Here is a 23,705-nt window from a genome sequence, read left to right as displayed (position 1 = left end):
TCCTTACACTTACTTACTCTAGACTAATATTAATGATATCTTTTTTCAATAGTACTGCATTACAAGTTCATGTGCAGCTCATGTGCGTTTCCTATTACAAACAAGTCTACGTCTGGAAGAAGTGGAGAGGTGTCCCTGTAATGTAATCTGTTCCCTAGTTGGGTCATTTTACTTTATTTGCAGTTAATCTCAGCTAACAATAAACTGACTCTTTTGATACATTCAGACCCTTTGCAGAGTGTATTTTGCCCTCTTACAGCGGATACAATAATTTCTCAAACATTGTTTTCTTCTATAAAAGAAGTAAGTTATTAACAAGTTATTGTTTGTTGTTTGCATTGTAATCATCTTCTGCAGAATTCGGTGCAAGGATCTGAATAAAATATTCAAACCATACACAACAGCTATATTTGGGAATCAGCCATAGTAATAAAGATATCCTGACTTACTGTTAAGAGTCACACTGGTCATTATTCATTGAATGCCTTCTCTACATTGCTAATGGAATTACTGAGTAACAAGGGCCCCAATACATACCTTTCACAGTGATAACATACTGCTTTTCACTGGAATTTGCCAACTGGATTTCTAATTCATTCCCTTGTATGAGTGTGTTAGAATTGCAACACACCTTGAAATCATAATTTCTTGGTATAGCACATTTTTCATACAGAGTATATTCCAAATTATTTTAGTATTACATAATCCATTTGCAGACACAAGAGGGAAAAAATACAGCACAATAAAAAAAGAGCACAGACCCTGGAGACAATAACCCTGAAAACAGATGACGAGTCAACTAAGTGAACAGATGTGAGGAGGTTTGTCTGGAGGTACAGAAGAAAACACCATCTCACTGATGTCACAGTTGTAGGGTGGCTCAGAGTAGGCTGGTATAATCGAAGCAGGAGAATTACAGCAAAGCAAACACTCCAGATGTCTTAAGACAGGTTGCATTAGGTCACTAATAAACTTTAAGCTTAAGAAAGGCAACTTTTAACTGAGATCCTAAGTGAGCTTTAAATTTACATGAATTGAACCATGCAGACCTATTTTCAGAAACTCATCACCTACAACATGACATATGGACATATATGGACATATATAGACAATAAATCCATACTAAAGATGTACCAAAGGAAGCTACTGACTTTTTTAAAATAAAATTTTAATAAAAACTTTTCATTTTCTAATCTCCAATCTTTTACTAGTCTTTCATAAATCTGTTTGCTGAGGATAGCTCATTCCTGGCTCAGTATTATTTTTCATATGATCTTACATTGAAATTATTGCATATGCTACTGCTAGAACAATTTCCAATTTTCATTATAATCTCCCTTTTGAGCCTCTCAGATAAGTACTTTTTCAGCTGAAAATTCCCATCTTTAGCCTAAAGCCAACAACAATTTTTTGAATAGTGGAACAGGCAACCCCTAAACATTGTTTAAATAGCATACTTTTTCCTAGTAATTTGACTTACGAACAGGGAAAAATGAATAAAATCATTTTCTTCGTATGTAGTTTACTCTGTAGGCTAAAATGAGATTGAAGAAAGTTCCTATTTACGTTAACACATTTCAAAGAATAACTACTTAATAATTTTTAAGCTGTGGCTAGTCTGATGGGGCATGATTTAGGTTGTGCCACAGAACAGCGAGGGTGGTATTTCAGCACTTTAGATTTGGAGCTATTTAATACCTGAGTTTGCACTCCTATTTACTTTCTGATGTCTGACTTCAGAATTTAACCCATCTAAGCTTTGGTTCACCATGCATATGTGCTGATTGCTCAGCTCAGCAACTGACAGAGGCAGCACAGGAGAATGTACTAAGGGCACACCGATTCTGGTAAAGTTGAGGTATCTGGCTTTACACACAGTAAAGAAACAATCCACAAAACCCAATTAAACCACAGTGATTCTAAGTAATTCCAAGAAAATGTCGAAGTGTGTTTTTAAAGACTGTACTACACGTGAAGCCTTCAACCTTTACTTTCTCAGGGCATGTTTAAAAGCTGAATAAACTCATTCCATATATATCATTATCCAAGCTGATGATATACAGCCTGATGGTTTCAGTGGCACACAAGACCTACAGCAAGACACTCCAATGAAAATGAGACCAGAACTGCCCAGGACATGTACTGTTGAAAGACATCTGCTAGCCTGAGAGTACTCTGTGGACCTGTAAATTAAATTTGGGTCTGTTCCCTCAGGTACAAATAACAACTTCATACAGAAGGCAGAAATTTTGATACAAATTCCTACAGATCATCCCAGCCTACCACTTTGCAATGCAGTCTAACTTACATACTTATCTGGCACCTTCAGTGAATATACCACAAGTTGCTGATGTGAACTGCTCACTTAATGATCATTTTTTCCCTTCTCTCTAAATTAAGATGACACAGTATAGCTCACCTGTAACTTCTGGGTCAGAGAATCCCTCTGTGCCTGGAGCTCTCTGGCATTGTCGATTTCTTGTTTCAATCCTTCTATTTCCTAAGGGAGAAGAAACAACCTTGCTAGCGATACCTTACCTGTCTTGGCTGCAGGTAAGCTGGCTATTGCTTCTTCTCCTGAGCAAGCCATTGCAATGATAACAAAACTGGCAGCTGGCTACCGCCCATCTCAGCACATGTTTAAGCTGTGCTCTCAATACTCATGAATCACAGTCCCAAATCAGTGATTCCTTTGTGAATAAACAATATTTTCTTTTGTAAAAGTCCAAGGTTTTCTTTCTCATACAAAAGATCTGAAATATTTTTTTCATGGAAAATTAAGGGTCCTTGGAATTAAGAGAAACAATATTATACTTGAAATTCTATTAGAATCTACCCTACTTTTTTTTTTCCCAAGAGAAAGATCCAATTTTCACCTGTGACCTGCACATTATGTCACTAGCAGCAGCACTGAGCATCAAAAAAATGACCACTGATGTTGTAAAAAGAGTCTAAAAGAAATGGTATCTTTAATTTGTCAAGAAGAACGTAATAAGATACAAAAATAACAAATAGAGATAAAATAGTGAGCAGAAGAGAACCCTTTTCTTAACTTAGGAGACAAGAATAGAAACAGTTAATGAAACTAGAATGTATAACTTAAAACTATTAAGTACTTCTCCCTGGAAGGACATATTCACCTTCCAGAACTTTGTGCAGTAAATTCTCTTTGCAGCCAACAGCTCAGCATAATTCAAAAGTGAACGGGCACCATAATGGGAAACATTACCAACTTGAGGCTAATCTCTTAAGTATGAGGTAGTTTGGAAAAGGTTTTGTTCCATTTTGGGAGGATATTCTGTAGTTACTGTATCTCAAGGCAACCCCTGAGGGCTCAAGGGATCTTGTCTTATAGGGACAAATAATCCTTCATACACAGATTCTTCCACCTCCTTTTTACCATCCGTAAAGAAGCAGTTCTTGACCACTCTGTGCCACAAATCTCCTTTCCTCTAGGACTCATGCCAGTGCAGGTACTATTCCAATTCCTTTTATTTTCTTGCTGCTGGTCCAGCCAAGGACAGATGCCACAGGAAGTATCGTAAAGTTTCGGGCCAAGGGTTTGGCATGTGTTTAAGGGCTCATCTTGGGTAACATAAACAGTCAGCTATATTAACATAGCCTGAAAAACAGATTGGCCTGAAAAAGGTATTGATCTGTTACATGTTCCAAACCCTACTTGCCAGAAAAAAAGAAAGCATTCTTATGACAGCTTCCCTTCTTAGTGAATTTGGACTGCATCAGAGTGATCACTGCTCTGTGGAAACCACTTATGACCAACCCCTGCAAACAAATATGCTTGGTAAAAGCAAACTGGAAAACATCATAGGATTTTTTTGTTGTTCAGATACCTGGCTCTATACATGGAAAAATATTAATGATTCCAAAAAATTTTACTTGATCAACTGAAAAAGATTCACTTTGTAACATCTAAATAAATATAGTATTTACCAGCTATCACAAGCTTAATATTGAAAGCCTTTAGAAATGACATAAGAGAAAAGCCACAAATAAATGTTAGAAAATACCTCTTCTTTTTTCTTCAGCGTAGATTCTAGCTCCTGTATTGTCTGATTTAATTCTGTTTTATGTGTGTGCACCGCATTGGCTTGACTGCTCACACACTCTAGCTCAGTCACCTGTTGAAATAAGTAGAAGTAACACATACAGAATAATTTCAACAAATTCAAGGTACTATTACTCTTTCCACCAACAGTTGCATGTGAAATATATGTGAAGTATCATTTTGGGTGACTTATGTTGATCAAAATGGTGAAGGTATTCTAGGAAGTTAGCATAAAATTCCTTAATAAATTGTTTAGTATAAAATGGTTGACATGACTTCTTGGAAACAATAAATTTATTATGCTGCAGGCTGAAAATAACATTAATTAAAATTATACTTCCTAATTATTGTAAATTTTATGACAGAAACCGAATTACCATTTCAGAAATAGTAGTAGGCAATTAAACACGGATCTGTCTAACCAACCTCTCTGACACTTCAATGCTGCACCACCTGAATCAACTAAGCCACAATGCTCACCCACTTCCTAGCAAGCCAATTAACTTTTTACAGCCTCAATTTCTGACTCGGCATCAACAGTGTAATAGGAAATACTCTGCCAGCAACATACAACTGCCAGCTTCTTACTTTGTCTAGTCACAGACCTCATCTCTCAGCCTCAAAGCCAATAACTAATGGATTTCACATTTCCTCTTTATCATCAGACAGCAAACACTCACCATCTGCCTTTGAATAAGTGAAGATACCTAATGGTGGTATGCCCTCTTTATTTTACTTTTAATTGAAGAGATGTTAATATCCTGCCATTCACAGATAAACAGTTGTCAAAAAATAGCTTCTGCACCAAAGAAATAAAAGCCATGCAGCTAGACTCCACAGAGGAAAGTCTGAGTATTTCTCAAATTACAAATCAAAATATGATAGAACTCTCACGTTGTGTGTCTGTGTGGATGTAAGCACTAAAACCATTGATGAACAAACTGTTAAAATATTAAAAATAGTATTTAAAACAATACCTTTTTTCCCCCCAGAAGATATGAGCCTGTCAATCTTAGTACAACATTTTTCAACAAAACTTCACCATCTGCCTATGGCAACTCCTTTGTACAAAGTACTAACCAATTCTGCAATGAAAACCTATGGGTCTCCATTTAACTTTCTTGGAGAACTAGCCCTTAGACAGAGGGACAGGCATTCTCATGATAATGTTATTTCTTAGCTAAAAGAACATCTTGAGGAATCGAGGTTTGTGCCCTCCAGCACCAATGTACTTTAACTAGTGAAACCACTGTGACGCCAGTAATTTCAGAGTCTGTAGGCTCAAAAGGTAGATTGCTGAGTGAAGTCAAAGGAAAGCCAAGATGAAACATAAGAAAATTGAAACAAAATCCCTATCAACTTTTTTCTAAGTCACAGGGCATGAACTTCCCCTCTGTAATAGCCATGACGACGCTAGTTTCTTCCACTGGAAAACTGTAGACATTTTGCACAATTTCTATAAATGGAGAGAACTGAGATTACAGCAAATTCTTGTGAGGGGTGAAGGGGAATGTGGGATGAGAATATAGCTTGGTAACATGATACCCAACAACTCACCCCAAAGAATTACCTTCTGGAATTGTCCCGAAAGCATCATCAGTGCAAGCAATAGCAGTTTGCTCAGCTTTAGATCCCACTGAGCATTACAACCAAAGCCTTATTAGATAATTTTCTCAATTTGATTCTACACAAGGATGTATCTATTTGGATTCCTGTGACTGTTACTGATTTTGTCTGTTAAAGTATTCACCACTACAATTACACAAACACAAGCAGAATTGGAACACAGAGATAAATTTATGACTACATGGTGGCTGAATCTAGATATAGCAAGAATTAGAGAGGCACAGAGTAATTTAGGCTTGAAGGGGGCCCTGGTGGTCATCTGACTGAGACCTCCAGCTCTAAATAGGGCCAATTTTGAGGTCAAATTTGGTTGCTTAGGGTCTTCCTCAGTCAAGAACCCGTCACTATCTAGCAGAGTTGCCACAATTTTACCCAGATTCCTGTATTTCTGGCACTGTGAATGCCACACATGGGCTTTAGCCCATTCCTAAATTTTGCTGGAACTGTGAAACACACCCTGCCCACATTCACCCCTTCCGATGTTTAACTCCTTAAACATTTCCAAGCTTTACTGCTGAGTCTTGAATTGGAGGTGGAAGCCTCTGTGAACCCAGACCCCGGAGGGATTAGGAGGTCAGGCTATCTCCCACCCATTGTGAAAGACTGAACATTGCATGAGAACCTCCAAGAAGGTCAATCTCTCTTTTAAAGCTGTTTGATTCAGCAACAGTCACTGACTTTTGCAAAGCACTCACACAGCAAATCATTTACAAAGTTTAAGAGCCTCAACTGGAGAGACAGAATACCTAGTCTCCAAACCACCTCTGTCCTAGCACCTAGTGCCTTGGAAGCAAGTGTGAAGAGGTGTCTCATCCTGTTACTAAGGAAGTGCTTGGACCCCCCCCCACTGTTCTCCACATGGCTTCCTAAGAGCGGATGCATGTGTTGGTGCAAGCTTGGAATCCAAGGAGGCTGGTGGACTGAACTCCAGTGGATGGAATGTTACTGCTCCTAGCTGCATGTACTGCCACTGGCTGCAAACACCTTCTGCAGTAGCCCCACCAGCTACATGGCTCATGTGAATGCTTCCCAGTATGCTCTGGTCCATACTAACTCAAGACACCTATTAGAATTGCTTAGACAAACAACTAGTTTTGCTTGAGCAGAGCAAGGAGTGTGCTCACCCTTCTGTTGTCTTCTTGCCAAATGAGCCAGCTAGTGTCAGAAGGGCAGTTAATTTCCTACACTAAAAGGGCTGTGATGTCTTACTCTGGTCCTGCTTTACTAACATCTACCTCTTACTGCTTATGCAAGAAAACAGTGCATTGCTCAACTGTCTTGCTTCCTATTTGTTGAAGAATCAGTGAGTTGAAAAAACAAAAGAAGAAATTAAATTTAAAAAAATGGGGTTACTTTAACTGAAACCTTATTTAAATGTCCATTCCTACAGAGATCTGAAAAGATGGCAAATTATCTTCATGATGCTATCTTCTTGACTGTACCTATAAAAAGAAAATCATACTGTGACCCTTTCAAAAAAAATTGTAGAGTAAGATGAGTTAGAAAATGATGCAATACAAGGAACAAGTGATCGAAAACAGAAGTAACAGAAGACAAAGCTCTAGCCAAAAATCTGGATAGCATTTACTTGCTCTCTTTCCTCTTTTCAAATTGATCTTATTTTTCTTGTGACCAGTGGTCCAAGTAACATTAAAAGTAACTGTTTATGCATTATGCACAGAAGGGGGTATAAAGGGAAGCTCCTTGACCCTCCCCCTCCTGCTGTTTGCAGGGACATCTCTTCACGTTTCATGTCTAAGAGCAAGCTTCAATCAATCATTCAAGCCTTCACACATTAACACTGAGCAATGTACCTGTGAAGAAGCCTTGTTTTCAGTACAAAGTTCAGACTAAAAAAACAGTCTTTGAACAATAACTGATTAAAAAAGGTTCTTTTATTTTGCTATCCTAAGACTGCACTGACTTGTATATGTGAAAAAAGGCAATACTGTGGCTTTGTATTTGAGACTAAAAAGAAAAAAAAAAACAATGTTCTCAGCCACTGCTTCTTTATTTTGCATTTACCATGCAGGTAAGGATTGCATGTAGGGAAAAAAATTCTGAAAGGGCTTTTCCGTGACTATTTAATGAGCTAACTCTTCTAATATATGGCTGGCATTATATTTAACTACATCCTTCAAAGAGAAATGTATTAGATGAAATAAGATAGCAAGGCAACTTGTTCCAGGAGAGCTTTCCCAGCAAAGGCCATTCTGGTGTTTTCTGGAAACTTTAATATAGGGTAAACAACGTATAAATACAGGAGGAAGCCAGGAAGAAGTTTTCCTTGGAGCAGACTGTTAGCACATACTGGGCTGCTGTGAAGACTGGAAGAATTAAGCTTTGGGCCACTTAACACAAGGAGTGACTGCCTTGATGTGAGCTTAAAACACTGGCTGTCCAAAGCTTCAAAGGACCGACGAATCTCTCAAAGAAAATAAAACAAATCAAATCACAGAGAAACCAAGAGAGATGCATCAAATCCCAATACAGACAACCACTTCACAAGCAAAGACTTCAGTTAGTCAAAGAAGTGAGAATGACAGTAATATTTTGAGCTATCACCTTCCCCAAGCAATTACTGAATGAATGAATCTGCACTGTTTGCTGCAGGTTGGTTTTTTCTTCAAATCACTTTCTTGAGATAAATTTGTACACTTCTGTTCTCAAGCAACAATAGTATTTATCCAGCATCTTAAATTCAGTACCGACAAATCAGGAAATTCCTTCTAAACTTCATATAGGAATTACCTCAACTTCTACAGAAATGCAAAGAAAGATGAGAACATAGAATCATAGAATCATTTAGGCTGGAAAAGACCCTTGAGATCATCAAATCCAACTCTTACGCTGGCACTGACAAGTGCACCACTAAACCATATCACTGAGGGGTTCATCTACATCTTTTATTTAAACTTCTTCCCTGGGCAGCCTGTTCCGATGCTTGACAACCATTTCAGCAAAGAAACTTCTTCGATCCAGTCAAAACCTCCCCATGCACAACTTGAGACCATTTCCTCTTGTCCTGTCGTTTGTTACTTGGGAAAAGAGACCAGCCACCACCTCACTCCATCCTCTTTTCAGGTAGCTGCAAAGAGTGATAAGGTGTGTCCTAAAGGTATTTTACCCCTTCTATTTAGTGTGGAATTCAATATCCAAGGTCTACGAGCCCAGGCTATGGTGCAGACCACTCAGAGTGCTCACTTGCAAGACGGAAGTATTAATTATGTATTTTTAGCTGATTGAATTACATCCTAAATGGAGCATAGCTATGACTGTGATAATATTGTTCCATCAATAATTCAAAATGAACCTCTTACAATGAAAAAAGAACCCTTTGCTTTCCACATGGAGAAGAGAAGTGATGTTTCGCGGCTCAGCAAAACCAGAATAACTGCATAAAGTTTCACATAACAGATGCAGAAGAAGCGTCTCAATTCTTCATGGTGGACAGTAAAATACAAGAGAGCATGCAACAAGCCAAGCATAAAGGTAATTCCATCACTGCTTTCAAGAATAAAGAAACTTTGGAAGGATTTTTGGTGCTGAGAAATGTGAAAACACAGAAAACAAGGAAAATCGCTTTTCAAGGTTGAGGCTGAAAGAACAAAAAGTACACCACCATATTATTTATCTACACTACTTCTGACAGCAAATTAATTATTGTATTTTTCCAAGATTTACCCATAGATAAAATAATAGCCTGGGGGCAGGGAGAGTTTTGTGCATTACCAACAATATATTACTTTTTTTCAACAGGAAAACAATTAAAGATTTTGCTGAAAGGGACTTATTTTTCTCTGTGGGCACTGATGCCTCAAGCCACGGAAATATCAAAATGTTTTCCACAGTTACTCATTTCTACAGAGAAGAAACAGGAATAATCCATCATCTGCTTTCTCACTGTGAAGGAAATAATAAAACTGCAAGAGGAATAGTTGAAAATATAGGAAATTTACTAAAATTGATGCTTTGAGCTTCAACCATTATTTGCAACTGATACTGCTAATACTAACTTCAGGGGACATGCCTTTCTCTGCAATCTAATTAGCAAATACTTTTTCCAGCTATCTGGCCAGCTCATGAAATACATGCAATAGCACAGATAAGTCATCCTTTAATCCTGAGGATTTAAATCCAGTAATTTTCTCATTATTCAGTGGAGTTTTGGAATTACAGAATATGATCCATTCTACAAAGCCGTCACTACATAAAGATTTTGCAGCATGCCTCTACGAAGTTTGTTTTTTATAACTTTCAGTTAAGTGGATCATAAAATTTTCTTAGGTTTCTTAGAAAGATGAAGATCGGGTTGAAAGACCCTTCTGTGAAACCTTTTTTTGACTTTCCCAGAGTGACAATAGTTTGGTTGGTAGCTTGTTTTCGGTTTGGGTTTGGTTTTGGGTTTTTTTTCAAATTAGAATCTTGTGATTTTCAATGAAAATGAATTCCCAGAAAAAAAACCCAATGAAATAAGTTTTGGGTCCTAAATGCAAATCTGCTCTAAAACCAAATCAAGACAAGTGGAAAAAGACTTCAGTTCACCATGTATTAAAAAAAGCTGAAATCACATCTTGATTTCAGGAACATGACCTGATTCACCTGCCATGTCTGAAAAAAGACCATCTTTCTTACTAAATTGTAATTATTAACCAAAGGTTGAATGTTGATAAAGGCCAGATGTGGATTAGGAAAGTTAGCTGAGAAATTCCAAAGTCCTGTCCTAGGAAAACACTCTAATAATCTCACATCACAACTGACAATGTACACCCTTTCAAAAATAATATGGAACTTGTGATTGCTGAAATTGATATTGAAGGAGAAAGAATGTACATCTGAGAAAAAAATACATATTCCCTGAAATAACATGCCTGCATTTTTCTTTTGGTATCCCCTAACACAAAGGTGCAAAGAAGGTGGTCAGACTCTGCAATCATTTCTCAAGCATTTTAAAAACGTTGCTTTGGATTTCTGTTTTTATTATATACTAGTTTCACTGTGAGAAGGATAACTAAGCTTACCCAGATAATTACAGCCTGTTCAGAAACACAAACTCTGTCTTAAGGCAATATCACAATTTGAAAAATAAAAACCAGTCACTAATTCCCCCATGTCTTCTAAAAACTGAAATTATCAAAGTTAGAACAAATTAGCCTTTCCAAATCTTACTGTGTCATATACAACCCTAATATTCCCTAGACATCTCTTTTGAACATGTGGTCAGTATTCAACATTGTGACCACCACTTGGGCATGAGCTGCACCTTTTTTGCCTTTTCAGGAGTTTGTAGTGCAACAAGGGTTTGCTTGCAATTCCAGATGAAAGGATGGTATATGTAAATATATGTACTTACTTGTCCCTTGGCATACACATTTCTTTCAAATAAATCCATAGACAAATACTAACAAAATTATAACCCCACTGTTTTGATCATATTGCCAAGCTACCCATTTCTATCCTGCAAAATGCTCATCTATTTTCATTACAAATGAATGGCACCAAACTTCTATCTAGCCACATACTATTTACAATATTTTAAGAAGGAAGTTATACTTGGATAGCTTAAATCAAACGAAATTTAAATATAAGTTTGGATTGTTCACTGGGGGTAGGAGGAACACAGTTTTAAAGGGAGGATAACAAGAGAAAAGCATCACATAAAAAAGCTACACTGCCAATACAGTTTTGGATCAAAACTGTATTCTTAAGTTTCCTCCCACCACACTTTGCATTACCTTCATTTGTATTGCCACTTTTAGATAATGTCCTTCTTCATGATACCAAACAGTTATTCTTGGTAGTCTCACAGTTGTACTAGTAAGACTTCTCAGCAAGCACGAAGCCGACAGCATGGGCTCTGATTTAGCAAGCAACTTCATCACATGTTCAAAATTTAGTTTTGGTTATTCAGTTATTAATACAGCTTGTGGAAACATGGAGGTGACTGCTAAAGGGTCTGCAAAGATTTTCTACAGATAACCTGAGAAGATAGCTTATACAGTATTCCATACTTCCTCTGGACTTTAATAACTGCTTTTATAGATTGCTGTTTTCTTTAAGTAGCATAGAAATAGCCCAAGAAAATGACCATGGTTTTAACTCTGTATGCTCATGCATTTTCTTAATATCCAGTTTAAAACTTCTTTTAACAGCAGTGAAAGGTGTCAGGTGGTTTTGACAACTACATAATATATCTGCATACTTATTTCATTCATTGTATAAAAGAAGCAGATTACAATAGGCTAATTTTATCTTATTTCTTAGGAAATCCTGGTAAAATAACAAGCTCAAGAGTTCATCTCTCTGTTCTTTCAGGAATACGCAAGAGCTTGATCATTTCCCTTCATCTCTTTTTATCTTAGGTTTCTTTTTCTGCAGATGTATGATCTTCAAGGACTGCTGCTCTTATTATCATGCGCTAGTGTTATTAGTCTGTGCTATTACCCAGTGTCATAGGATGATTTACTTTAGCAGTTAGCATGCAAGAAAAAAAAAATCAATCATTTTCATTTTTAACATACCAAAGACTGAGGGTTACTTTCCATAATTCATATCACCATTCAATCCTTTCTTTTTTGTGGCATCAGGATTAACAATATTACCAATGCTATTCTGTTTGTCTGAAGGAGACAATTTCAGGGGTTTTCCTTCTGATACTGAGCTGTTCTAAGCTCACGAATCCCTTTTAAATTCCAAAAGCTATGCAAGGTGTGTAGGAGTGCTCCCCAACCTCATTTACAGGAAATCCTTGTTAAGTTGCTGCTGAGCAGATTAGAGGAGAGAAGGCTGAGAGCTCCAAGTTAAGCTCTTGACTGGGCATGACATCTTCTAAAATCATTATCTCTTTGTATTTGAGAGGGAAAAATCCATAACTCATTTAGCAAACTTCTGAAAAATATGTCTGACAAAGTATCAAAGTACAGTACTTTGACAAGCTCACAACGTATCAGAAGAGAGGACAAAACTTTTATTTATTGAGAACTTTGAGACCTTTGCACTCAGCCACACTGAATCTGTATTCTGCTTTGTCTCAGCTCCAGGGATTACTAATGCAGAGAAAAAATGGAAAAAAGAAGATAGAAGCCACAGAGAAAGAAATTAAATATAGGTTAGTATGAAAAAAAAAAAAAGGACTGATAGATGATATCTTATACTTAGAAATGGCAAATAATAAATTAATTAATCAAAACCAAAGAAAGGGGCGTTTTAGCTTTGATTCTGTGTTTTTAAAAGTGTAAATAATGTGATACACAGAAAACCTATTTCAAACAAATTCAAATACAATTACAGAAAAAAGTGTTGGGCTTAAAAGAATTTAGAACAACTTAAAAAACAAAGCTTACAACAAATACTGCATGAGATGAAGGGCCCAGTTTACCACAGTGAATGAAAAAAACAGAAGATTAAAAAATGAGATATAATGTAAAATCAAAGGATGTTTATAAATAAAACATGACAAAGTTCAAACTGTGGAAAAAGATACCATAAGAAGTCAACTAGTAAGACAGTTTTAGCGTATTTTTTTTTAATATAAAAAGGAAACTATTTATGTAAATAAGGCTATTTATAAGGCTATTTATACAAAGAACAAACTAAAGATGGAAACAACTATGCAAAGTTTACTAATCAATATGCATTACTTCCCCACATACAACATATTTGACAGAGCATATGCATCTGCTACAGCTTGCAGACAGATGACTCAGGCACCAAAACTTGAATCTAAACCTGAAGCACATCAGAAGTGAATACCACAATTACATTATAACCACTTAATATATTGTTAAATTGAACTAAATGTAGCAGTTAATGTCAGCAGTACCATTCTTAATTTTGGTCTATTTTATACAAGACTCTAATCCTATAAGTGAGTACATCCCTCCAATGCATACACATCTAAACACATCCTTCTCCAGTGGGTAACATGCTGTCAAAGCCAAATTTTCCATATAAAACAACTACATTGCCATTGTTCGTATCATGTGACTAAAAGTATGGCTATAGGACTATCTATATGCTATTTTATGGAGAAAGACAAGCACTTACGTCTGCAAATTCAACTCAACACCTTAGTTTTCTTAAGACTGAGACACTTCATGTGCTCCTGTGTCTCCAAGAATTACAAGAAAAAAAGATGACCATCTTAGACTTGTAACTTCTACATAGTCTGATGTAAGACGAATCTGGTCTGATGAGCATTTTATTTTTTGGCTCAACTGCAGCTACGTGTTTGTATTGAGCTTAACAGATAAACTGAACAGAAAGATAGCACAACACAGTGATTTAACACTGAGTGCTACCACATGTACCATAACCAACAGGCTCCAGATCTGCCATTTCAACATCCCGTTTTCCATCTGTGTCAAAAAAAAAAGCATCTATCTTGCACCTTCTTTTTGAAATGGGGCACTATTTCAATTTGGAAGATCAGTTTTCAAGCATGGAGGTTACAAGAGCTCTTGTACCATATGATAACAGATTGAAACTGATCATTTTTTTAACATGATCTCCATACTTTTGCCTAAAGAGGTCTATTTATTGGGTTAGCCAGGTCTTAATTTTTCTAAAAGCAATTCCAACAGAGGGCAGTGCTCTTGATGCACTAACTTGTAATCTACAAGTATTTCTAGAAAGACAAAGGCACCGAGTGTTCCTGTATTCTATGTGAGATATCAACAACTCCATAGGTCACAGATTACAGAAACATTTAATAAAGGCATGCAAATGGCAATCGAAAGAGCATAGGGTAGATGACCCCATATGAAAAGATTTTGCATACCCTCAGAAATATAGAATAATTGCAGGAAATTTGCTGGGTAAAGGTTATGAAAAAATCATGAGCTATTAATGAATGTAGCTATAGAAACTGGGTTACCACTTCTGCTAACTGTAGTAGCATAGAAAAGCAAAGTGACATGCTAAAACTTTTTGTATTTATTAACTGTTTTCTAATAACAGATTCTAAACAAGAGTTGACTAAGAGTAAGAGTAGCATCAAGAAAAAGGGATCTTTGCCCATCTTGGCCAGCTGGGACTTCTCATGTGTGTTACTTCTCTTTCTTAGGTAAGGACTATAATGTCTCAGCTTTTTTCTTTTTTTTGTTCATTTTGCAACAAAAGCTGTTAATAAGTCATATTAGGAAGAATGCTACCTTACCATGTTTGCATTTTAGCAATGAGTTCTTCACTGTAAAGCCTATCTGGTGGCCAAATCTACCTGAATATCTGTGTGCTAGTGATTTTAATACCAGGATGTAATTTCAATAGTTTTATCATTAATGACTTACCATCTATTCACAAACTTGGAGCACAGGTCAGAATTCCCAACCTTTCAAAGGAGAAGCTTAAATGACATGACAAAGTGAAAAGTCTCCCTGTGTACAAACACACATGACAAGCTTGAGCCCGACTGGAAAATTTCTGAAGCAAAGCAGTTTTGTCAGCAACTGCCAATTTCTTGAACTAAAAGCACTTTGCAAAAAGCACCAGATTTAATTCTACTTCATGCGTTTTCATCTAGCCAGCTATGGCACACACAGTTACAGTCCTTCAGAAATTGTTGTTCTTCCCTATCAGATCATTTGGCTGGGACTTCAGGATCCTTGCCTGCAAGTCAGTCTATGCACAGGATAACCTCAACAACCTGCCATTATCCCAGGTTTCTCAAAGCTCAAGAGAATTCTTGTTACTCTTCCACATCTCCAGGTTAGATGAAGCCTGCTGAATTTTTCCCCTCTCAGATGTTCCTGGGACTACTAACTTCTCAAGACTACTAACAGTTGGACAGATCCATCACAGTCTGAAAGAACCCATCCCAATTTACATGATTTGGCTAACTGTACCATACCTCGTTTCATATAGCTGAGCAGGACAGCATAAAAAACAAAATTAAAAGGTCCGCCATGTTTGCTACTTGACCTTTCCCTTCCTCTCAGCGGATTCATGAAACCTGTTTTCATGCAAAAAAGCAATGGCTCTTGTTGGTTTTGGTTTTATTTTCTTAACAGAGTACATCTCCTTGGTATTTTTCTAAGTCAATTAATATTAACAAAAATAATCCAGCTTCATCAAAGACATCTTCAGTCCATACATGTGCTAATCTTGCCATCGCTTTGCACAAAAATGTATCCTATGATTACAAATTCATATGGATAAAAGTGAATAGATTATACAATGTATAAAGTTACATGTGAAAAGAGAAATTAAAATATTGTATACTTGCTTTCATAATGCAGCCTTCAACCTTGTATACTTTATTCCTCCTTAAAACACTGTCTTTCCTTCCCACACGGTGCACTAATATCTGGTTTGCTCAAATACCTCTGCAAAATTTACAGTGGAGAGAACAGGCCAGTCCCTCCTGTTTGAAAGTGGGAGCAGAAGTCTAACTGTGTTTAATGATCTTGAACCTTCAGTTTCTTTAAGTGCAAGGATGAGAGAAAACTGCCTTTGTTGCATATGGAAACTACAGATGGGTATTTTCAACTTACAGATTTGACATCAAATGCAGAGTGACACTGAAGTGTAATTCTATGGAGAAGGTCCTGAAACAGATGCGATGGCATCAAATGCAGAGTGAAAGCTGGCAAACATGGGATAAGATTAGACAACTCTTCCTGCCTGCAACAATACCCTTTGCAGAAAAATAACTGCTACAAAGGAAAGAATTTCCCAGTGAAGAACCCTGTGTGCTTTAAAGTAACCATTAATTTCTGTCTCAAAGATTAACCTGAAACCACAACAATAAATTTGTTTTGCTTGAAAATGAGTGAATAGTCACCAGTACTTCCACCTCCAGAATCCTGGCCATTTGCCTTCAGTTACTTACCCGCTTATGGAGACGTTCTGCTTCCTCCTGATATGCAGCAAGTTGTTGTTTCCATTGTTTTACATTGGCAGTGGATTCCAGCAGGGCTGCTGTGAGCTTAGCATTATTACCCTTGAGTGTGGCCAGTTCTGCCTCCCAATGCTTGCTGATTGTCGAACTGCACAGACAGAATGAGAATGGTCAGAGCCCCCAAATCTCTTTAATTTTTTTTTTAATTAAAAATGCCTTATAATTTTTTCAAAGTATCTAGGAAAATAGAATTATGCAAAAATCCTATGACTTAATGTGCAAATGAGACTCTAAATGCTCAAATCATCAAAACTTTTTAATTCCTAAAATATAGGTATATCCTTATTGAAAAACAACCTCTACCCCCCCCCCCCCCCAGTCCAACAGGATAATTTTTTTAGTAAAATGTTAAGGATGATGGAATTCACATCAGCTTCCCAAAAGCAACAGTGTGCAATTCTAGAATATGTATATGATTAATCACTATTTTAATATATACATATTGAGTGAAAATGCTCTTTTAATGTACTACTTTATGAAATGTATTGTAGAAAAAGATTTGTCACTAACTTGATTAAAGAGAGCTAATGTAGTTCTTTGGAACTACAACTTAGTTGTCTTAATGCAAGCCTTTTACTTCTTTATTAAATACCATATTTAATTTGTACTTGCAAACTCAAAGATCTTGAATTTCCATACCATAATACTATTAATATGCTTCTCCTCAGTTATATCAGCAAAGAGACTAAAGATCAAGGAGCAAAAAGATATTACTGCTTTATTGCAAAGAAGAAGATGATAATGGGGTTTACTGAAATAGCCTGTGGAGGAACAATCCTTGCCTACAATTTAGTTATTCTCTGAATAAACACAGGACTTTAATTTTCACAGGTAATTAGTTTGCCATTACCCACAGACCCCATCCTTGCACTCAGTATTCATCAGAAAAACATCTAAGACACATGAGATCAATGTATTAGTATGCAAATGTCTCATTAATGCTTACTTGTATAATGCTAACAGCATGTGAGGTGCACACCTATATGGAAAATACACACTGGAAATAATTTTGTCTCATTAGATTGCTGTTAAAGGCACAATTGAAAACCAAAGATCTGTAACTCTGGTCAAAATTCTTTTGTATATAGCTTTGTGATGAATTATAACAAATTATTATAATTATTATAATAAATACAATTTAATAGGCTTAATTAGAAATACTAGCATTTATAGGCTTATTCTAATTTTGTACATATGAACAAAGAAACATTCTGCCAGCATTTTGTCCACTGAGTTTCTTTTTTCCACTTCACACATACGCACAGCCCATCCCACCAAAGCATATTTCAAAAACATTATGAATCCTATAAATGCTCCTCAAGTATTCAAAATCAACCAGCCTCCAAAAAACATTCATTATCAATTCAGATCACATCTACTGCTTCACTAATACATGATGTCTGATTCTTCCAGCATGTTCTGGGGATGCTGCTTCCTCCCTTTCAACAAGAACACAAGTTCCTTTGGAAAAAGAATATGGGTATCTTTCAAATTGCTCTAGCATTTAATGAGCTAATCAACTAACTACAAGTTCACCAAGAAATTTTAAATTTTAAGTTACTAAACTAAAATAATGATAATCCTACTTCATTTGGAATACTGACTCACATATTAAAGAAGAAAATTCTGTAACGATGTCTGCTCTTAACATTTCTATAATCAGATTTATATTTCACTTTGTAGTAGTGCAGCAGATCAACAAATTACGTAAAAACCATGCCAAGTAAAACCTAGTTCATTATCATATATAACTACTCCTTGATGTTCTGATCTGCCAAGCACCCATTCCAGCCATTTTGGCAAGTAGCTCCAATTAGTAGTCCTGCTAATGCAGAACTAGTCGCAAATTTTGTGTGACACCTTACAGGTTTACAAAATGTGGCTTCCCACCCATCTTTCTCCACATAAGAAATATACACACAAGATTTTGTATTGATGTAACACAGCAGATTTAAATCTTTGTATGTCTTTTATCACTTAATATCCTAATTTAATATGCAAACAGGGAAGCAAATGAATTTTTTTTCAATGTAATAATGTGCATACCCTCAATGATACAAGTAAACTTTTAAGATACTAAGATCCCAGGGGACAGACTCTCAAGCAATGCTGAGTAATAATGAAAAGGGTATTTCTGGCATGTTTCATGCTCATCTTTGGCCAGTTCCCTTACTACCCTCCCAAGAAAAGTCAGGAGCTCTTAAGTTACTGCTTGTATACTGCAATGTCAGCATTATATATGAAGCATGCACTTTCTGTTACTGCTATGGCTATCCTGGTTCAAAAGCTAGAAGGTTTCTTTGGAGATGGTTATTTTTTGATTGGTTGTTTTCAGGAGGAATGCACCAGTATTATTTCTCAATTGTACTTTTTACCCTTAAGAGACCTACATAATGGGCATGAACATGTCCATTGTAATGCAGATGTTATTTGTTTGTAGCATATATTTTTTTTCTACAAACATATTCTACTATGGCTCCATATTACTTATATTAGTCCAGTTTTTTACCTGATAATACACAATGACTTACCAACTATTTAGACTTACCCCCCTTCTTCTTACAAAACTCCACATTCTCTGAAATAAACGTAACCATGTGATGTATATCATACCATGAAACATCACTAGAACCAAAGATGTAAATATTTCGTTTCATAAGATCGTAATTTGATTAAAATAGCCCACAACCAATCCTGGCAGTTCTGACCTACTTCTCTTGAGTACTTTATTGACAAACTAAAAATAAAATAAATATAACCAAAATTACACTTTGTGGATTATTTTGGTTAAAACTGGATTTATTTGGATTTAGAGTAATTATTTTAGGAGCAGACAAAAGCACACACAGCAGGCTGGTTTTAAGCTAGACTAAAAGTGTCTGCATTGAAGTCTGCATTGGTTCAAATTTATCAGTACTTCAAGAAGAAATGCTGAGAAACACATGGTTCAGACACAATGAGAATACTCTCTCAGAAGAAAAGATGGTAAAGCTAATACCTGGGAGAGGGAACACACATGGAAGCTGAAGGACACAAGTGGAAAATTCAAAAAGCTCACAACTGCAAGAGCCCATGGACATAACTTTGATGGTGCAACAGCTGCACTACAGTCCCTCAGGATAGGTATGGGAGGGCTGCACACACTCGTTCTCTCCAAGATCTTTTACTTAATTCCTGTCTGAAAGGTTTCCTGCCAAAAGGAACTGATTTTGCCCATGATGCATTAGTTTCTGTCATAGGAAATTACACACAGAGATCTGCCAGGTTGTCTTAACAGCTGTAAACATCTAAACAAAACTCAAATCATTCCTCAAGTGTTCTGAAATTATTCGCTCTAGGAAGCACATGAAATACAAGCACTTGGTGATCACAGTGATCCAAACTACAATGTTAACTTCTAGTAGAACACCTTTCCGTTTCGTCCTGCAGTGCAAAGAGCAATGCTCTATGTATGCACTGGGGGACACAGGCAGTTCTGTGGTGCAAGACATACTTTGTTTTCTTCTGAAAGCCATCCATTCCTTTGCTGACAGTGCCACAATTCTAACACTTACTTCTTCAGACCTCTAAGAATTAACATCACTGACTGCCTGGCAAACTCAGAGTCTCAAGATGGCCTTTCAGAAAAAGTCATCCTCAACACTCCTGCTTGTCGCCCATTCCTCAGTGTGAAAGGCTGTACTAAATCTCTCCAAAAGGGAACAAAGCCTGGTCATTTCCCTTGTGAAACTTATGAACATCTGAGAATAAGAGAACAAGCTGTTTTGCATACATCACTACATTAGTGCCAAGTACAAGAGGTAGAATGGGCCTTTAATGGATAATAGCAAAATACAGGCTTTACTGGCTCAGCTGATCATGCTATACAAAGAAATGCTGTTGTAACAGAGGTTTAGGTATTGCACAGAAAATTATATTTACAGTGGCAGGTGCTGACAGGATCATACGTGCTCGTTACTGAGTAAAAGGTCAAAACTCTCTTGAACATCTGATCATTGGTGCCAGCCACAGTATCTGGTGCGTGTGTTAACTTCAGACATGTTCACAGTCAGAACACACATGGTGATCCACCATCAAGGCAAAGGATTCAGAGTCATATATTTAACATCTATGGCACCCAGTAATTCATTCACTAGAACTACTACTGTCTGGTATCATACAGCCTAACTTTGACACCTCTTGAAAACTAAAGTAGGAGTCAATGATCACCCATACTTTAAGGTGGGTTGACCAATCAACATCAGGCCAATTTCCTTTCTCACTGGGGATTAGTTACAACCCCAGTAAGTCACTGAGGAATAGCTTTGCTCTCCGTCCATCTGTGACCTGAATAGAGTGCCAGAGGCTATAAATGCATGATTATCTTTCCCTGCAAAGTAGGTCACTTTAGGAAAATTAATCCGAAAAGCTCCAGTCACCATGTGTAGCCAGTTAGAGAAAGCTTGCAAAGGCAGGGGGCAGGGAGGACACATTAATGAGCTGCATTCAGAATGAAGTTATTTTGAGAGATGCCTTCATGAAACAAAGGAACAAAAGCTGTTCAAATCAAAAGATGCTTTCTGCTTTTTGAAACAGCATTCCTTATATATTGTTTGTCAGGTTGCATGCAGCACCAACACTAAAACATGGTTTAAGCTTTATTTCGGATTTACAGAAATGCATGCAGAATTCTGCTTTATTAAGATTTTATGGGTTTTAATATTGGATTCATTGCATAAAATGAATTAAGTTTTTTTTCTTACTACAGCATAGTCATGGTTTCAGAGAAATACTCAAGAGCACATACTTTTTCTTCTTCAGGTGTCACTGTGATCTACATTCCAGGTGTATGGTGAGCAGTGCTGTCTTGGGATAGCAAAAATGAGGAGGAATTCAGCTGAGTAGAGAATGGAGTACTTTCACTACAAAATTTGGCATCTGGTATACTGAATCCGTAAGACTTGACAAATATGAGCAGAGTCCTTGTAGCTGCTGCCTAATTTATAAATAGTGGCATGTGCTGGAAGCAGCCCAAGAGTCTGGTGGAGTGAGCATTATCAATCAGCGGGAGAAGCAAGTCAACCAGCTGGTAACCACACATTAGCTGTGCTGGCAGCAAGGGGCAATCCTTTCTGACAGCCTTGCCAGAGAGCCTTACGGAGCAGCTCTTCATGCTTAAGGAAGCAAAGAGGGATTGTGCGCAATCTGGTTTTGTTACAGTAGTATCCCAGAGCTCTAGTGAACTCAAGTATTGTAGCTTCTTCTCTTTGTTTGGGTTATGTATTTGGGATGGAATTCTGCACAAGGCCCTTATGAAATCCTCCATATGAAATATGCTTTGGATAACGCAGGTCCCAGGCTGGAAGGGATAGATCTCTGCAATGGGCTACACTTGCTATTGCCTACATTAGAATGATGTGACTGTCTTATTAGATGGAAAGGTTGAGACTCTGCTGACACAGAGAATGAGAGCATCATCCCTTAAAGTATTCCTAAAAATGCACAAGAATCCTACTATCATTTATGCTGAGAATGAAAGTTAAGCTCATCGCTTCATGTCCTGGTTTAGAAGACATTTTAAAACCAGAATTTGGGGAGTTTCACCCCTTTTCAGAGATTTCAAAAGACATCTTCTGTGGCCATCTATTAAATGTGTAAAATTACTTCATGACAGAAAGGATTTAAACATGATGGTTTTAGAGTTTGTCCTGCTGCTCGTCTGAAGTATGCCCTTAGTAATGATACATAAGTTTCTCCCTCTTTTTTGAACATTCAAAGCAAAACTGAAATCAGAAACATTTAATTATACTAATTAAATATATTTAATTATACTAATGATATACTAAAATGAGTGGGAACTGAAGAAAAAGCAGTGGAGTGGATCAGGACCTATCTCACCATTCCAGAAAGAGGCAAAAGAAGACATTTTGAGTTGTTCTGCCATTTTAGTATTCATACAAAGCTGTTTGCCTTTACCGGTGCAGTGGACTCAGCATTCAGAAGACTTTGAATTTATGGGACACAGTCGTCTACAGCATAGTTACATAATTAAAGACCAGCAAAAGAGGAGGAAATATGGCAAGAATGACACCTTTTGCTAGACGAAAACTTCGGAAACTACAATAAAAAATGCCTCTTTACAGCTATTGCTGATTGTCTGATCTGTGTTTGTGAATAACTGGACACATACAAAAGGAAGTCTTACCTGATAAAGTGGAATTTATTAAAAAAGAGTAAATCCTCTCAAAATTATAATCAAGAGATAATTACCAGGGAATTGCTTTGAGTTAAATATTTTGAGGGAGGCCAATGAAAAACTAATTAATATTCAAAGAGATCCTTATCTTTAATTAGAGTATTCAAAAGAATTTTTAGCAAAGCAGGATAGGTTCCCTGGGGAGAGAAGCAGGCACATTAATGGAGCATGAAAGATCTGTTCTTTCCTTTGGGATAAGGAATATCTACATGATCTCACTGGAGTTACATCAGCACAAAAACATGGAAACATAGTTCTGAATCAGCTCTTTAGACTGATTAAATGACAAATTTGATCATAGCAAAAAAAGGCGAAGAAGGCCCATGAAGTATATCATACTTTAAGAAAGGTGACTAATGACAAAGCCACACAGACCTACTGGGAAGCGAGAAAGGCTGAAATTGGCAGGCGAGAGCATGACTTTTCTGAGAGCCTATCATTCTCTACAAATGTTGAAGGTTTCTCCCACTCCAGAATATTTTGTTGTATTTTGCACACCACTTTCCTCAACCCAGAGCTACAATTTGCTTGAACTCCCAATTTCTATGTCAGTGTAGCAGACAGAAATGCAGAAGCTTTTTCTGCAAATTTGGGCTTAGAGGTTCTTGCTATGGAGCTATTGCAGATTTCTCTTTCAAGGTGTTTCATATATGATATTTCACTTGTGTTCAGCCTTTCAGTGTGACCATGCCCTTAAATTCTGAATCACCTGAAGTACCCAAAAGTACAAAAGTTGTCTTTCCAGTTCTGTTACAGGCAGTCCTGTTCCTAGGCACTTCTTGAGCTATGCTTTATCAGCTCACTGAGGAAGGGTCAGTATCTTTGCAGACAAGATGGATGACCAAAGAGGTAGACTAATGGTATGGACTCTTTCCACTATA

The 23,705-nt window shown here is 37.0% G+C and overlaps 1 protein-coding gene across 2 annotated transcripts in view; it reads right to left on the bottom strand.

Moving 5' to 3' along the window:
* The window catches only part of HOMER1 (homer scaffold protein 1), an 88,192-nt gene that overhangs the window by 6,460 nt on the left and 58,027 nt on the right, over positions 1-23,705 (bottom strand). For both annotated transcript variants that reach the window (XM_062612425.1, XM_062612424.1), the window contains exons 6-8: positions 16,521-16,677; positions 4,029-4,139; positions 2,420-2,500 (exon numbers count right to left, since the gene is read on the bottom strand). In XM_062612425.1, coding sequence (XP_062468409.1) covers positions 2,420-2,500; positions 4,029-4,139; positions 16,521-16,677 — 349 coding nt within the window. The remainder of the gene's footprint in view (positions 1-2,419; positions 2,501-4,028; positions 4,140-16,520; positions 16,678-23,705) is intronic.

The sequence above is a fragment of the Pezoporus occidentalis genome, unplaced genomic scaffold, assembly GCF_034315485.1.
Source record: "Pezoporus occidentalis ecotype Australia unplaced genomic scaffold, CSIRO_AGI_Poc_V1 ctg16, whole genome shotgun sequence".
Taxonomy (NCBI): domain Eukaryota; kingdom Metazoa; phylum Chordata; class Aves; order Psittaciformes; family Psittacidae; genus Pezoporus; species Pezoporus occidentalis.
This window is presented reverse-complemented; position numbering and strand designations above follow the sequence as displayed.